General features: G+C 37.2%; 1 protein-coding gene across 1 annotated transcript in view; it reads left to right on the forward strand.

Annotated features, from left to right (window-relative positions):
* The window catches only part of LOC136858200 (uncharacterized), a 490,315-nt gene extending 478,835 nt beyond the window's left edge, over positions 1 to 11,480 (forward strand). Inside the window, exon 14 of the mRNA XM_068225417.1 lies at positions 9,791 to 11,480. Within this exon, the coding sequence (XP_068081518.1) occupies positions 9,791 to 11,480 (1,690 nt within the window). The remainder of the gene's footprint in view (positions 1 to 9,790) is intronic.
* Positions 11,481 to 17,498: the final 6,018 nt, after the last annotated feature.

Below are 17,498 nucleotides of genomic sequence, written 5' to 3' on the forward strand. Positions count from 1 at the left end.
ATAACAAATGTCGAAATACATATTCGTGGAATGTATCAATCCTTCATGTGTGGTCATGCGTTTGATGGTTCATATCTCAATTTATTAAAAACTGCATTATTAATAACATATATGAACACATTCCAATTACTACGTAGTTTCTGCATATAATATCAAATCAAATCTGAAATAACTAGCCATTAATTATCACAAATATTTAAAATCATCCATAAATAGCTGTTTTTTTCGTAGTTAAAAATAAATGTGAAAGAGAGGAAGGTATAAAAATTAGGACTATTAGGCAGTACCATATGGCTGATAAAATAGGCATGAGGGAGTTTTTAAAAAGTACCTATGATCGCTGGAAAATGGCAAACAAAAATGTAAACAGACTCTGGGGTCGGTTTAAAGCAATTTTTGAGGAATGTGAAAATAGGTTTGTACCTTTAAAGGTGGTAAGGAATGGTAAAGATCCAATATATTATAACAAAGAAGTAAAGAGGCTAAGAAGGAAGTGCAGGTTGGAACGAAACGAGTTAGAAATGGTTATGGAAGTAAGGAGAAATTGAAGGAACTTACTAGGAAATTGAATCTAGCAAAGAAGTCAGCTAAGGATAACATGATGGCAAGCATAATTGGTGGTCATACAAATTTTAGCGAAAAATGGAAGAGTATGTATAGGTACTTTAAGGCAGAAACAGGTTCCAAGAAGGACATTCCAGGAATCATTAATGAACAAGGGGAGTGTGTATGCGAGGATCTTCAAAAGGCAGAAGTATTCAGTCAGCAGTATGTAAAGATTGTTGGTTACAAGGATAGTGTCCAGATAGAGGAGGTGACTAATACTAAAGAAGTATTACAATTTACCTATGACAGCAATGATATTTACAGTAAGAAACAAAACTTGAAGACTAAAAAAGCAGCTGGAATTCATAAGGTTTTGGGGGATATACTAAAGACAATTGGTTGGGATATAGTATCATATCTGAAGTACTTAATTGATTATTGTTTGCATGAAGGAGCTATACCAAATGAATGGAAAGTTGTTATAGTAGCCCCTGTGTATAAAGGAAAAGGTGATAGACATAAAGCTGAAAACTACAGGCCAGTCAGTTTGACATGCATTGCATGTAAGCTTTGGGAAAGCATTCTTTCTGATTATATTAGACATGTTTGCACAATTAATAACTGGTTTGATAGAAGGCAGTTTGGGTTTAGGAAAGGTTATTCCACTGAAGCTCAACTTGTAGGATTCTAGCAAGATATAGCAGATATCCTGGATTCAGGAGGTCAAATGGACTGTATCGCAATTGACCTATCTAAGGCATTTGATAGGGTAGATCATGGGAGACTACTGGTAAAAATGAGTGCAGCTGGACTTGACAAGAGAGTGACTGAATGGGTGGCTAAATTTCTAGAAAATAGACCTCAGAGAATTAGAGTAGGCAAACTTTATCTGTCCCTGTAATAATTAACAGGGGAATTCCTCAAGGCAGTAGTATTGGACCTTTGTTTTCTTATATATATCAATGATATGTGTAAAGTAGTGGAATCAGAGATAAGGCTTTTTGCAGATGATGTTATTCTGTACAGAGTAATAAATAAGTTTGTGAGCAACTAAAAAATGACCTCGAAAATGCTGTGAGATGGACGGTGGGCAATGGTATGATGAAAAACGGGGTTAAAAGTCCGGTTGTAATTTTCACAAATAGGAAAAGTCCTCTCAGTTTTAATTAATGCGTTGAGGGGTGAAGGTTCCTTTTGGGGATCATTGTAAGTACCTAGGTGTTAATATAAGAAAATACCTTCATTGGGGTAATCACATAAAAATGATTGTTAATAAAAGGTACAGATCACTGCACATGGTTATGAGGGTATTTAGGGGTTGTAGTAAGGATGTAAAGGAGAGTGCATATAAGTCTCTGGTAGGACCCCAACTAGAGTATGGTTCCAGTGTATGGGACCCTCACCAGGATTACTTGATTCAAGAACTGGAAAAAATCCAAAGAAAAGCAGCTCGATTTGTACTGGGTGATTTCCGACAAAAGAGTTGCGTTACAAAAATGTTGCAAAGTTTGGGCTGGGAATACTTGGGACAAAGGAGACGAGCTGCTCGATTAAGAGGAATGTTCCGAGCTGTCAGTGGAGAGATGGCGTGGGAGGACATCAGTAGACGAATAAGTTTGAGTGGTGTCTTTAAAAATAAGAAAAATCACAATATGAAGATAAAGTTGGAATTCAAGAGGACAAATTGTGGCAAATATTCGTTTATAGGAAGGGGAGTTAGGGATTGGAATAACTTACCAAGGTAAATGTTCAATAATTTTCCAATGTCTTTGCGATCATTTAAGAAAAGGCTAGGAAAACAACAGATAGGGAATCTGCCACCTGGGCGACTGCCCTAAATGCAGATTAGTAGTTATTGTTTGATTGAACATGTAATTATCCTGAGTAACCCAATGAAGACTTATTATTAGTCCGTCTAGAACCGAAGCAATACCGAAGACTGGTTAGTCGTAAGTATGACCACACACGAACATATTATTCGACGACTTAACTAACCATAATACATTCAGTTTCATCAAGTCCATCTCCATTTTATCAGACCTTAATACAAAATCAACATGAACGACACATCGGTTGAATGTAAACAAGCCTGTGGTACATAAACATAACCTTCTGATTATCGAATTGAATTGCTACGTTGTCAATAATAACGTACAAATTTCTATACAGATTGTTTGAGCAGTTTACTATTTTTATTCAAGAATGCTTTACTTGGGGTAGTATATCCAATGCTATCTAGAAGTAGCCTATATTTACATAAGCAATACCTGTTCTATGAACTGGTATGGTCCAGGAAATACGTAAGATATGATTGCATTCTAAAATATTCCTTGATGCATTTCAAATAGTAGCAGTTTCAATTCAATCAACTGAATTTAGGGCTGTCGTCCAAATGGCAGATTACCCGTTAGGGTTTTTTTTTTGCTAGGGGCTTTACGTCGCACCGACACAGATAGGTCTTATGGCGACGATGGGATAGGAAAGGCCTAGGAGTTGGAAGGAAGCGGCCGTGGCCTTAATTAAGGTACAGCCCCAGCATTTGCCTGGTGTGAAAATGGGAAACCACGGAAAACCATCTTCAGGGCTGCCGATAGTGGGATTCGAACCTACTATCTCCCGGATGCAAGCTCACAGCCGCGCGCCTCTACACGCACGGCCAACTCGCCCGGTCCGTTAGGTTTTTGATCTTGTCTTAAATAACTTCAAAGAAGTTAGAAATTTATCCAATTAGTGTCGATATAGCAGTAGGCACCCTTGGTAAATTATTCCACTCCGTAATTCTTCTTTCTATGAATCAATACCAGAAATCAGTACCAGGAAAAGTTGTTGCGCTAAGGAGCATGAGAGGGGTCTCAGGTAGTGATCGATTCTTAGGAGCCGGTACAGAGAAAGGACTTCGCAGAGCGAAATAATAGATGTTATTTTGCTAAATGAAAATTTATTCAAAATTCTAGGCGCATAAATAATCTTCTTCTTATCTCTCATTTAAAACTGAGAAATGACTTAAAAATATATACTTTCATGTATATTCAACCAAAATTGTAATTCTAAAAATTCTTTGCTATGAATGAAGTGAAAAAGAAACTTATTTCTTCATGAAATTCGTAAGTTAAACGTGGTTTTATAAGTCTCTGGAATGTTCTGGAATATACACTTGTTTTCAAAAATTACTCTCATGTGAAACCTAAAGTCTCTCTAAATCAATGCCTAAAGTCTTTTTCTAAGTTTTACACTTCACTGTAATATTTAAACCTAAAGTCTTTTTATATCAATGCAGTGCCTAAATTATTTTCTAAGTTTTACACTTGACGTTAATATTTAAATAATTTGAAATTATTTTAAAGCACCTAAAATCTGTTTAAATAATTAATTTTCACTGGAAACTCAATTAGCACTTGTAATGAGATAAACATTCGTGGTTAACGTAGCACTTTAAATGATTTGAAAGTAATAAAAGTGCCTCTTCATTAAGTCGGCAACTGTCTAGTGCAACAAATAGTTTTTAAAGAAATCACTTGCTTTTACCAGTTTAAAATGCGAAATGCACTCGTATCAGCTGAGAGATTTTCGTAGGCTGGAAATGGTGAATGCGGTTCCACGAACAGCAACTGGAACTCCATCGATGTTGTCAGCACCACGTCGAACCACGTACCACCTCCAACGTCGTACCATGTTCCATGTCCCTCGCTGTACCACGTATTACATACCTCGTCGAACCACGTGCCATCTTCAACGTCGTACCACGTACTATGTACAACGTCGAGTCAGGTGTTGAGTTGATACGAGTATTAACACTCGTTCAAGATTTCTGGTACCGAGCTCGATAGCTACAGTCGCTTAAGTGCGGCCAGTGTCCAGTATTCGGGAGATAGTAGGTTCGAACCCCACTGTCGGCAGCCCTGAAAATGGTTTTCTGTGGTTTCCCATTTTCACACCAGGCAAATACTTGTGCTGTACCTTAATTAAGGCCACGACCGCTTCCTTCCCACTCTTAGCCCGTTCCTGTCCCATCGTCGCCATAAGACCTATCTGTGTCGGTGCGACGTAAAGCAAGTAGCAAAAAAAAAGATTTCTGGTGTCGTATAAGGTTGTGGACACACGAGAAAGTTCAATTGACAACTGATCGTGAGTGTCAAAAAATAGCACTGTCTGGTTAGTTGAATATTCGCAAATTAATGATGTACAGCATTCATAATTGCACTTAGAATCACAGTCTATTACGTGAACTTTGAACCACAGTCTGTTAGGTGCACTTTGAACCACAGTTCGTTATATAACTTCAAAGTAATGATCACTATTAGGAATAGTTATGGCTTTTAAATGGATTAAGGCACAGTCTGATGCGTCTGAAACACACTTCACAGTTCGAAGTTTTCACAGTTTTTAAATAGTAACCTTACAAAATGGATAACTCTTTACTTGGAAACATAAAATCTCAAAAATATATAAACAATATATAAAGCATATCGATATATTGTGTTAATTTGGATTCCGTACCGAGCTCAACAGCTGCAGTCGCTTTAGTGTGGCCAGTATCCAGTATTCGGGAGATAGTGGGTTCCAGCCCCATCGTTGGCAGACCTGAAGATGGTTTTCCGAGGTTTCCCATTTTCACACCAGGAAAATGCTGGGGCTGTACCTTAATTTAGGCTACGGCTGTTTCCTTCCACTCCTAGCCCTTTCCTGTCCCATTATCGCCATAAGACCTAAGTGTGTCGGTGCGACGTAAAGCAGCTTGTAAAAAATATTGGATTCCATCAGATGATGGGTTTCTGAGAAACGATGTCTTAAATTTGACGCATGGTTTAAACAACTAGCAAAAACGGGCACATTTTGCGTTCCACCTGCGATGAGGAATATTAAAATGTAAATTAAAAATTCGAAGTCTACCTTAGCTAACGTGAAATGAAACTAGGAAAATGCTGGTGTCATTGTATTTTCTGTAGGTTTATTAGTTATTTCATAAACAACCTTCAAACTCGATTACACATAATATTTCGGTCGGGAGTAGATGTGATATTTAAAATATTAAGGAATACGACATGCAAGTAAAGTCGGCTGAAATATTATATTCTTCAATGTATATTTTAGGCTTCACCACATTAGTTCATTTGTTCCTTAAATTATTATTCACCGGGCGAGTTGGCCGTGCGCGTAGAGGCGCGTGGCTGTGAGCTTGCATCCGGGAGATAGTAGGTTCGAATCCCACTATCGGCAGCCCTTAAGATGGTTTTCCGTGGTTTACCATTTTCACACCAGGCAAATGCTGGGGCTGTACCTTAATTAAGGCCACGGCCGCTTCCTTCCAACTCCTAGGCCTTTCCTATCCCATCGTCGCCATAAGACCTCTCTGTGTCGGTGCGACGTAAAGCCCCTAGCAAAAAAAAAAAAAATTCAGTGGGAGCCTGTTTAAATACTCACCTCAAAAAAACTCGTAAACCTTCAAAGATATACAAAATCAGTACTGTTGGGTGTTCTTACTTTAAGTAATGTTACCAAGAGGCTCATAATCGAACTTGCCTTATTTTTACGATTAAAATACTTTGTTTTTAAGTGGAACTACATTATTTTCAAAACCGAGAATTAGACATATAGACGTTTCAAAGTCAAAGGTGTAATTATTTTCATAATCTGACAAGTACTTCTAGAGAAAATGGAATATCTTCAAAAAGCATCGTATTTCCTTTGCCTACCGTGGGTTGCCCTATTCAAATAAATGTTGTGTTTTGAAAGACATCGAATATCCTTTCCCTCTCTACCTATTACCTACAACGACATTAAACGTTTTAAATCATACAATATGTATTTACAGGATACAGAAAAAGGTGAAGGAACCCTTGTAGGTACCGGTACCGTGTGTCTTGGTCTTCTGGTTAGTGATGCATTCAAGTAGGCTCCATTGTTTGTGAATGAAGGATTTTCTTCTCTTGTAAAATTTTAAAAATAATAATTACGCCCCTGAATTTCCAATGCACGTATCTCGAATGCTATGAATAGAAAACAATATAGTTCTATTTTAAATTGTCTCAGATGATATTGATAGCCTGGAACAGAATTCGAAGTTCAGTATTAGTCCCTCGGTAACATTACTAAGAGCGAAAATATCTTTGGAGCATCGCCCTGTATAAATAATCAAAATGAATGTATACCTACTCTGTAATTATTTCTGATGTTAAGTTGATCTAAGAATAGGAACAGGTTGATGCTATCTCAGACTAGACAATTACGAAAAAAATAGGTTAAATTTCCACTCTCAGCCACCCTACAAGTACCACTTAACATGTACGTAGGTCACGGCCACTTTCTTCCTAAATATCATTCCAATTTATAAATATACACATCGGTACACGGGTATCAAACAAAAGCTTCACACGTACACACACACACACACACACACACACACACACACACACACACGCGCGCGCGCTACCTACACGGACTTGCTGATGCCTGTATCCCAAACTTCTCACGTAGAACAAACAAAACAGACCAACGGTTATTATTATTATTATTATTATTATTATTATTATTATTATTATTATTATTATTATTATTATTATTATTATTATTATTATTATTATTATTATTACTAGAGAAATTATAAGCGAGGAGATATGTTAATAAGACAAATTCCTTTTATGGTTAAAATGTTATGACCAATTCTCTCAGAATGATACTTTCCTACGCTGTCCTCATGGCTTTGAGAGAACCAATAGTTCTTGGTGTACTATTGCACGTACAGTAACCGGGTCTCCGTTATTAGACATCACTCTCTATCCCCATAGTGCATGTTTTCTTTCGTTGCTCTCGCGCTGCTCGGAAAAGCACTGATCGTGTTAAATGTTTGGATAAAGAATGTGCACCAAATGCATGGAAAGTCACGCATGATCATGTAAATTGTTTGGTAGCTACGATAGTTTTATTGATTACATGATGTCATTTACCTGTAACCAAATATAGCCAAAATACACTGCAAGAATTAATTCACAGGCCAGTGATGATTTTTTAAATTTTAGTTCCCCGTGTTGTACTTTCATGTGCTTAAGCCGTAAATTACATTTTTGAAAAATGGCACACCACGCACCATTTTTTCATAAATTTCAATTTTGTTATGCTTATAGAATTAATAAGTTGTTAATTTTCCACCATCCACAACCCAGTGGCTTAATGTTCATTTTTGTAGTAACCTGTTAGTGAGCATCAGAAACATAACTTACAGGTTTCTGACTATGATCATATTGGTATAAAGTAGGATTCACCAACAAAAGAAAAAGACACTGAGAGCATTTGATTTAATGTGAGTTGTCAATTATGAAAATGTTACTAAAAATACTGGACATGTGTCGTTTAATCACTTTTCCCTACTGAATTCAGTAACAATACATTCACATTGCTAAAAGTGAAAATGCATGTTGTGCCAATGTAGATGATAAGTGATGGAGACAAACTGATCTAATTTTTGGATTCAGTAGTAAAGTAACTATAAGTTCAGCACGAATTGTGAGAAAATTATGTATGATGCCTAATTTTCCAGGCCTGTGTTATCCTTTCAGTGGAACCCCTATAAGTATTATAGAGGAATGTCTAAAATAGTCTTTCATGGAAGCCATAAGTTTCACTATTGTTATGTTTGAGTTAATGCAGGAACAGCTATGGCTTTTCAGTCGGTCAATATATTATAAATAATACCGCATTTATTTCTTCAACCTAAAATTAAGTATACATCTCTGCCAGGTCCTTATCACTTTGTGACATTTCCTAAACCTTTCACATCATGTTAGGTTTTCCAGTTGAGTTTCATACCAATGTTCTAAATAAATTCCATGATTAATTGTAAGTTTATCTTTTATCTAGCGTGTGATTTTACATTTAAAACTCGTTCCTACCCTGTGGCTTCGTCCGCTTGGTCATAGTTTCCAAAATTTAAAAGAAGTCAAGCATGCTGAATAGCAAACGAATATATGACATCCAACATTGGAGAACGCGTGGAAATATTTTTGGGATGACGTAAGGACCGTTTTTGAAGCAGTTTTTTACATGGATAGGCGATGGTGAAATCTACTTACAGGAGCCATAGAACTATACAACATGTATGTATGTTTAGTCATCAGCTCGAAGGCTGGTTGGATCCTCAACAGTTCCGCCATGAGCTGTCATAGATGGCCTAGACATCACTGAAGAGGAGTACTAGGGAAATGAGGAGTGAGGTAGTTTCCCGTTGCTTTCCTTACCGAGGCAGAAGTTGCTATTACATATCAGTCTGCCAAGCCCACTGAAATGCATGCACCAACCGACCCTATGAGCAACAGTTTCACACCATTCATAGCAGGGACTGGCTACGTAAGGAATGGCATTACTAGCATCGCTCATACCTCGGCCACTTTCATTTTGTCAAAGCCAAGGATAAGACAGAGACAGGTCAATGAAAGTAACAAAATTGCTCTAGCCAATACCAGAAGACTTAGTGCAGTGTAAACACTAGGTTCCGCCAGCAAAGGCATCTATACAACATATGAAGATAAAATTTGTGGTGCTATAATAAAAATGTGCTCCTTCGAGCATCGTATCCTGTTTACTTCTAGGAAGAGATATTTGTATCATTAAAACCAAAAAAAATATGAAAAATATACTAAAGACTAAGTTTGCCCATTATTTGGGGTTTAATTAGGTAAACCATGCACCAAAACGCTTAAAGGAATATTTTTCTAGAGCTGAGTTAGAAAGAAAATGCATATAAATCTTTATGTAGGAAATTGAATTTTAATAACATTTTGTTGGCACTATCATTAATAGGACTAACTGTTTAGGCAGCGCATTCACCTCCAAGGGTCCCAGTTGTCCATTTTACGCTGACTTGCTTCAAATTTTATTTCTCTGCATGGTCCCCTTATGAGGTAAAGTGATAGTAAGTAGCGTACATCGTATACCAGTATACCAGTGCAAAACATGTAATCCATTCAGATGAAGTTATGCAGACGTTATAATTCCACAAATATCTTAACACATTTTCACATTCATTATATTACTGCAGTAGGAATTGGTTATTCAACCAATTTAAAAATTTATCACGTATTGACCAATTGAAATGCCAAGTGCTTATATTAACGCTTTCCTTTTAATTACTGTAATTGTTTTGTGTATATTTTATAAAACTTTCATTGTACATTTTAGTCCTGTGCATTGCATGTATTGTGTCTGAACTATCATTGCATCAACGTAATTCTGGTGTTCTGTCCCTTGCCAGAGTGCAGCAAGAGGAACGAGACATGCCCATCGTGACGGAGGTCACCGAACCGGAAGGGGAGGAGGTTCCTACAGAAACAGAAGGTCTGAACCCTAGCCCGAGGCTAGGGAAAAATCTACTCAGCCCTGCGTTACTTAGGAGCAGAAGCCCACAACCTAAATCCAGTCCTCGTCCTAGGGACAGGTTAAAGAGCCCTCAGCCGCAAGAAAGCAGAGGGTTCATTAAAGACATATTTAGTCCTAAGACGAAATCGAAAAGCCCTTCCGGAGGTGATCGTCGGTTTAGTACCGATATGATCTTCAATCCTCAAAAGAACAGGTTAGAATGTCCCTCTACGATAATTGGAAGACGTTTAAGCAAGGATTCGAGTGGATGTTGGTCTAATAGCCCTCCAGATATCAATTCAAGACGAAGCAGTCATCTGGACGTGAGTTCACGACAAGACAGAATAAGTAGCATAGGTAGATCCAGTAATGTAGACCTAAGCAGTTCCCGCCCTCCCAATTTATCTCATCTTAACACCAGTCCTGTACGAGAATGCTCCAGTCATCTGAATATCAGTACGAAGCCGCGACAGTACAGTGCCAGTTTCGTCCAGGAGAATCCCAATGTGGGTGCCAGGCTCAATGCTCTCTGCCCGGTGAGTAAAAGTGCTATTAATATCAGCTCACCTCATGAGGTTCTCGCCAGATCACGCTCAAGAAGTCCATTACCTTCCGTATCAACCTCAAAATTTCAACAAAGCCCTACGAATAGTAAACTTAAACCATCAACTATCCCGAAGTTCCGAAGAAGAATTCGTTCAGAAACGAGCAATAAAGATACCGTTACCACAAGAAGTCGGCCAAGGCTTCGAACGCCAAGTCCTCCTGAAGCAATACCTAGTACTAGTCGAAGCAGAAGTGATCTCAACGTTATACCTGGTCGGAGTCGAAGTTTAGAAAACCATAAGGTGATGAGTAATACGGACGAAATTAAATCTATTTCAGAGACATCTTACCCTTCTAAACCAAGAAGATCTGACTTCACGCCTTATGAATCGATAATCGAGGTTAATGTTACTTGTGTTGATTCAACTCCTGAAAAAAGTGTTAAAGATAAGGATAGTGATACTTGTGAACACACTGTAGAAGTTGAGTGCATGCCCCATCCAGAGAAGATAAATATCCCTCGATCCCCTAGCCCGTATAGTACGTTCAGAAAAGCTCAGCTCAAGAGACGACAGAGTCATCAGCAGCGTTTAGAAACCGACTACAGTAGTGGTAGTTCTTCATCTCAACAGAAGAAAGAACTACAAGTCCCCGTACAGTGGCATGAGAAACCCAGCAAGAGCCCGATACGAAAACGGAGGCATCAGAGCAGTCCTAATGAAGGTGAACTGCGTCGTCGTAAAGAGATATCTGCATCCTCTATATCACTCAGTCCACACCAACTAGAGCATTACGCTCGTCGAGAATCGCCGCAGTCGGAATTTGATGAAGTATTCGATGACATCCCTCCACCACCACCTCCACCCAGCTGTAACCCCAGAAATTCAATCTCTGGGGGTAGCAACGGTGGCAGTGGGAACTCTCCTCTAGATCGTCTTGATAAAGAAGAACTGGTCGCGCTGTGGAGAAGTCCTGAATCAGAACTGAGAAGCCATCTACTAAGAGCGATTCGTGCGAAAGAAGTTACGGACCCTCCATGAACTCTGACCCATTAATATGCCACCAAGGATACGGTTTGAATTGTGAAACATGATTAAGGGGAAAGTGAAGTTTTTTCATCTCTTCTTTATAATCGCAATGTTTTCTTAAGTAATGAAAAGTCATTGTGACAGATGGTGAGAATATAGTTGCATAAGATTCTATTCTCTCTATTTTGGTTGATAGTGTGTAGTTATCAACGACTGCAGTAATCTGATAATTATTAAATACAAGTATTTTAAGTGAGATTGTCTCGCGAAATATGCATTCTATTACGAATGTACAGTAATTATTAGAAGAAACAGTGAGAGAGGATGATCGATAACATAGTCCAAGATGCAAGTGCGCACAACCGAACGGCTACGAACACCAATACGAAATAAATCGTAAACAGTTAACTAACTGTATATAAAAGTGCCATAGTGAAATATGTTAAGTAGAGTTCAAAAGAAATGAACACTCCTCAATTTAACTTAATCTAGTCTTTAAACAAAGTTGTAAAAGTTTTAAAATGCAACGAGACTTTTAAAAATAAATTCCTTCTAATAATAATCTTATTAGAATTAGAAACTTAAAAGTAAACATAACTGGAGGGATTAGAATATACGACTAATTCAACATGTTATTCACTATATCTATCTTTTAAAGGATCTTTCTTGATTCTTAATATATTTTATTGCTAAATTATTTCACTGTTATTTTAATATCTATGCCATGAGTAATCTCATTGTAACACTGTATTTGGATATTAACATAACAGAAGTTGATTTTAATACTCTATTCAGGTTCCTGTTGATTAAATCACAAAAAAGGCTGGTGTTGATCCGAAATTCCTTGCCATTGGAGGAGCCTGTATTGAGAGACAAAGAAAGCATATAGGACCTAGTGGTATTTGAACCTGGAATTACAATCGGACAAGATGGTCGGAAGCAAAATAAATATTTTCATGATGATACTACTCTTAAAGTAAAATATTAATTTTAAAATTGTTTCTACTTTAATGTTGGTACTCTGTTTTGAAAACCACGATGTTGTTGTAGTGGTTAACTACCTTAAATAATATAAAAAGTAAACGTGTCCTCTACAATTAAAATATCAGGAATAATCGAGGACTGAATACAGATGAAGATACCAGAGGTTAAGTTTGCTGATTCCAAAAGTTTATTATCGTTATAGTCTGAGGTCCAGAAAAATAAAATCTAGAAACTTTTATCACCATTATATGTGGCCATTATTGTTACTGTTTCCTACGACAAACTGAGATAGTTTAAATAAAGGCGTGTTCCCTCACATCTTCTATTTATATTCTATATTCTCCAGTTTCTGAAGTCAGTCTTAAGGATGGATGACATGTTTGGTACACCCTCATTTTGACAAGGAAGGCAAGTTTTAAAACCACTGTAGTTCTTAGAATCTAACACCCTTTGTAAGAATATTTATAATACACATGAATTAGCAAGTTCACGGTCAAAAAATAGTGGCTAACGTAGGATTTTAGTGACAACGTGGCTATTCGGTTAATTGGGCTTCGTAAGACAAGAAAGGAATATATATAACCATCAGAATGTAAAGTGAAATTAATTGAATTGAAATGATATCACGTGAAGTGAGTATAACTTTCTCAGTCACCTCAACTGATTTAAATTTGGAAGAAATACATTTTTTATATAACTGGAATAGGAGCGAACAAATTAAGTGAAATACTTAAACCTGGGTATTTAGGGGACGGTTGCCTAGTTCTACTATCCCTTACCCCTGAAAATAATAATCACCACCATTTCCACCACCCGGATTTTTGTTAAGGTTCACCATTTGTTACCAGTGGCTCAAATGTGTTATTTCATAAGTGGGTTTTCATACAATGTATGTTTTGTAATCTATTCTTCATTTCTGATATGTCTTATCTATACAAAGAGATCCCAAACGTTCATGTTCCCTAAAGAGAATCTTGTGAATGATTCCTCTTACGCCATCCTCATATACCTACATTCCTTTACAAACACTTGACAAAACGTCTACTTTTCTTTACGATATTAAATTAATGCATTCATACAATTCCATCTTCTATTGTTATCATATATTCATTCCACTGACCAGCCTTACGTACACTTTTTTTCTTTTGCTTTACGTCGCACCGACACAGATAGGTTTTATGGCGTCGCGGGATAGGAGAGAAAAGGCCTAGGAGTGGGAAGGAAGCGGCCGTGGCTTTCATTAAGGTACAGCCCCAGCATTTGCCTGGTGTGAAAATGGGAAACCACGTAAAACCGTCTTGAGGGCTGCTAACAGTGGGGATCGAACCCACTATCTGCCGGATGCAATCTCACAGCCGCGCGCCCCCAACCGTACGGCCAACTCACCCGGTCGTAAGGTATTTAGGAGTATTTCTTACTTCCTTCAAGTTCTACGCCCTAAACGTGAACTACAACGTAGACCTTCAATTTCGTTTTTCTACTTCCTGAGTTTTATTTAAAAGCTCAACAATAAGTTGCCCAAAAGATTTCTGGAAGCGTAAAATAGAACCTTGTAATTGACATGCATGCGGCCTAAATTGCCTCGCATTTAAATGGCTGCGCACAGCAGCTGTGGCCATACAATACTTCAGGCATTTCAACTGATCCAGATATTTCTAAAAGTACTTTCTATCCTTAAATTGAATGCAAGTAAAATGTTTGCTGATTATACAAGGTTCCTCTTACTAACATGTATTTTCGTTACTAAACAAAATTCACACTCACCAGCTAGGCGGAGCTGTTAACTACGATGTTCAAATCCCTAAGTATGAAGCAACAACAGCGTTATGAATTCTACTTACAATGAATTTATAAAAAAAAAAATCCTGTACATTATTTTTCTTTCAGCTTGTATTCTATAAAGTTCTTCATTTCCCATCCCTCCTAATAGAATAAGAGCTTAATCACAAACAAAATTATTTTTGGCCTCGCCCCCTAATAAATGTTATATGAGTCACCAAGTTCCTATGAGTAAAATCAATATTATTGAGCCCTATAAAGTCATATTTATCATATAATTACGAGTGTAAACACGTGGTCATTAATTATTCAATATACTATCCCAATCAGTATTAATCGTATGAATCCAAACCATATCGTCTCGCCTTCTTCATCCAGTCCCAACACTACTCCTTTGAATGTAGGTGTCGATAGATGTTTCCTGGAATATTTTGTTCATCAACAGTAGACATTCGGAAATTCTCTTGTTACTACAGCTATTTTTACGTGTGAAAGTCTAAAGCTTTAATAAAAACTACTCACTTGGCAACGGTAAATATCGTGTTAGATGCAGTCATAAGAAATCAATATGATGGGACATGAAAATGTCGTATTTGTGTACTTCGTGAGTTTTGACTCTGTGAAATAAATAGTTGTACCAGATTAGAAGTCGCAAAAGCCTCCCGTCCAAAATAATCCTTAGATTAAATAAATTTTCATCTAATTTGCATTATTATTCGCGTAGCAACAGATTGATGTTTTGATTCGTCAATTTTGAAGGATACCACGCACAATGATCTATTTAAGATTCACTGTCAGTATAATGTCAGTATCCATTTGTACATTCCTGTCTATTCTTCATATTATTATCATTATTACTACTTGTAATTCTCCTTTATAATCAGGATTAACATGTCCTTATTTGATTAATATACGTTATGGAAGTTATTATTTCCATATATAGATAAGGAATCATTTTTCTTGAAAGATACATTTATATTTCAGGGTGAGGAGCAATTACAAGTTAAAAAACGTTAAATTTTTCTGTTTCATCACACTATTACTATTATTTTACTAGTGATAACGGTAAGAGGTTTACTCATTATAGTGTGTTTCATTATGTGATCTACAAACTCTTACATGAATTTATTAGTTCCTACAGCAACAACAAAATTAACATTATGGATTCTTAGCCCACATTTTAATACAGTACTAGATATAATGTATATCCATGAGGAGAGAAATGACTACTTAAGATGCACATGTCGGAAACTAATCACCTATCATTAATGAAATCCTCTAGTTGTTAAACACTTACTTAGGATGACCACAAATACAGATTTGACTGCTACTCCTTGTGTTTTGATTTCCAGGTCCGTTACTTAATTGTGTGAGGAATCTGTGCAATAAATTACGTGATAACGCGTCTACATAACCATAATATGTAAATATCAGGGAAAACCATCCGGATAAATGCTTCGGGACATGAAGTCATTCTCAATTTACCACTTTCTTAAGGGAATAGCCACACATTCAGGATTTTTGCCAAAAATCACCGTCGCTCGGAATCGAATTAATCAGGTTTAGCTGCCTGAACCTTTTCAAGAACGTGCCTTGCTACACACAGCAATGAGTACAGTTATTCAAAAATGGTATTATCGGAATAATTAAGATTTCATTCCATTCCTCCATTGGGTCCAGCAAAACTATACACTGCCCCCGCGGCCTTCTGTCTTTCACTGATATTCATACTTCCATACCTCGAAAGCAATATGTATTAATGATCGCTGTTAACTGACAATAAAATAATATCACATTAGTAGAAGTTGATGACTTCAGTACCTTCGGTGCTTTTCAGGTCAAAAGTCCCTTGCAAATGTGTAATAAATTTAATGGAACGCTGATGCTCATAAGAAACTATTGCATGCTCTTCGCCTTGCAACCTACACAATAGACACATCGGCAGTGTGCCTCACTCAGAACTTGGGATATAGCCAAACGTAAAACAAAAAAGAATTGTGGAAAATGAAATCTTCTTACATGTATGAAATCTCAGCTGTTAAGAAAGTATGCGTTTGGAATATAAATATTGGGTACCATAAGTCATAAATGGTGTGTTTCTTAATAGACAGTGTAGAACTACCATTACACAATATTAGCAAAATTGCGGAATTGTAAAACTCCAAGAAATCAACAAGTTCGTGTTCAACAATGGACAAGTTTGCTATTCAAAACCTACAATTCATAATAATTAGAAAAGCTTATTTATAGAGTTGAGCAGTCAGAGTCATGACCACGATATTGAATCCTGCTGATTTTCTGCTATAGCATATAGTCTTATGGAAAGTCAGAAAGAAATTATGACCGCACGATAAATGAAAATACCTTACACAGGGTGTTCATAAAGCCAGCACACTCAAACTTTGTGTGTTTGTTTTTTTTTTTTTTTGTTTTTTTTTTTTTTTTTCCTGAATTGGATCACAATGGGTTGGACAGAGCGGGAGGAGTGGGCGCAAATTTCTTGAGAATATTCGATTATCGGAAAAAATCGTGCAATATTTTCATAATCTCGTTAGCAGTATGGCAAGTGGCGTTATCTTGCTGAAACAAGCAGCAGTGCCTCATCCTGTTGCAACAATATCTCTGTATACGGCGCCATCAACTGTTGTGTCAAACCATAGAGGTCCAACGATCTTTCTGCGCCATATAGTACTCCAGACGCCGATTTTCTCTCAATGAGGTGGTACTTCATGTAAGGCACATGAGTTTTCAGTTGCCGAAAATTCTAATGTTCTGAGAAGTTGATGTAGCCTCTGAGGTGGAAAAGGCATGAAAAATGTAATGTTCATAATGGCTACATTGTGCTGTGTGAAGGAATGGAATCACTGACAGGTACGCCGACGTTTCTCTAAATCTGGTGGCGGTCAGCTCCAGGCCGCCCTTGTTTCGATACGAGTGTACAGTAGCTTGGCCACTTTCAACTTTTTGTGAGCAGACCCACTTGATACTCCTAGCTTGTGACAAATGTCTTACAGATTTATGAATATGCTGTTGAACATCGCGAACGAAATTCTCTGTAATGAACTTAGGTCACGCACTCCGTTGTCTATCATCTACGGCAGTGCTATTCAAACATTTTGGTTGGCCTACCCCCCGAATCCGATTGTTTTCCCTTCTTACCCCGAAATACGAGTATATTGTGATTGTACCAGAAATAACAAATTATTATTATTGGCGTATGGTAACGTACACAAAACAATACAAAGATTAAATATACATGAACAGTAA

Source organism: Anabrus simplex, chromosome 1, assembly GCF_040414725.1.
Source record: "Anabrus simplex isolate iqAnaSimp1 chromosome 1, ASM4041472v1, whole genome shotgun sequence".
NCBI lineage: Eukaryota > Metazoa > Arthropoda > Insecta > Orthoptera > Tettigoniidae > Anabrus > Anabrus simplex.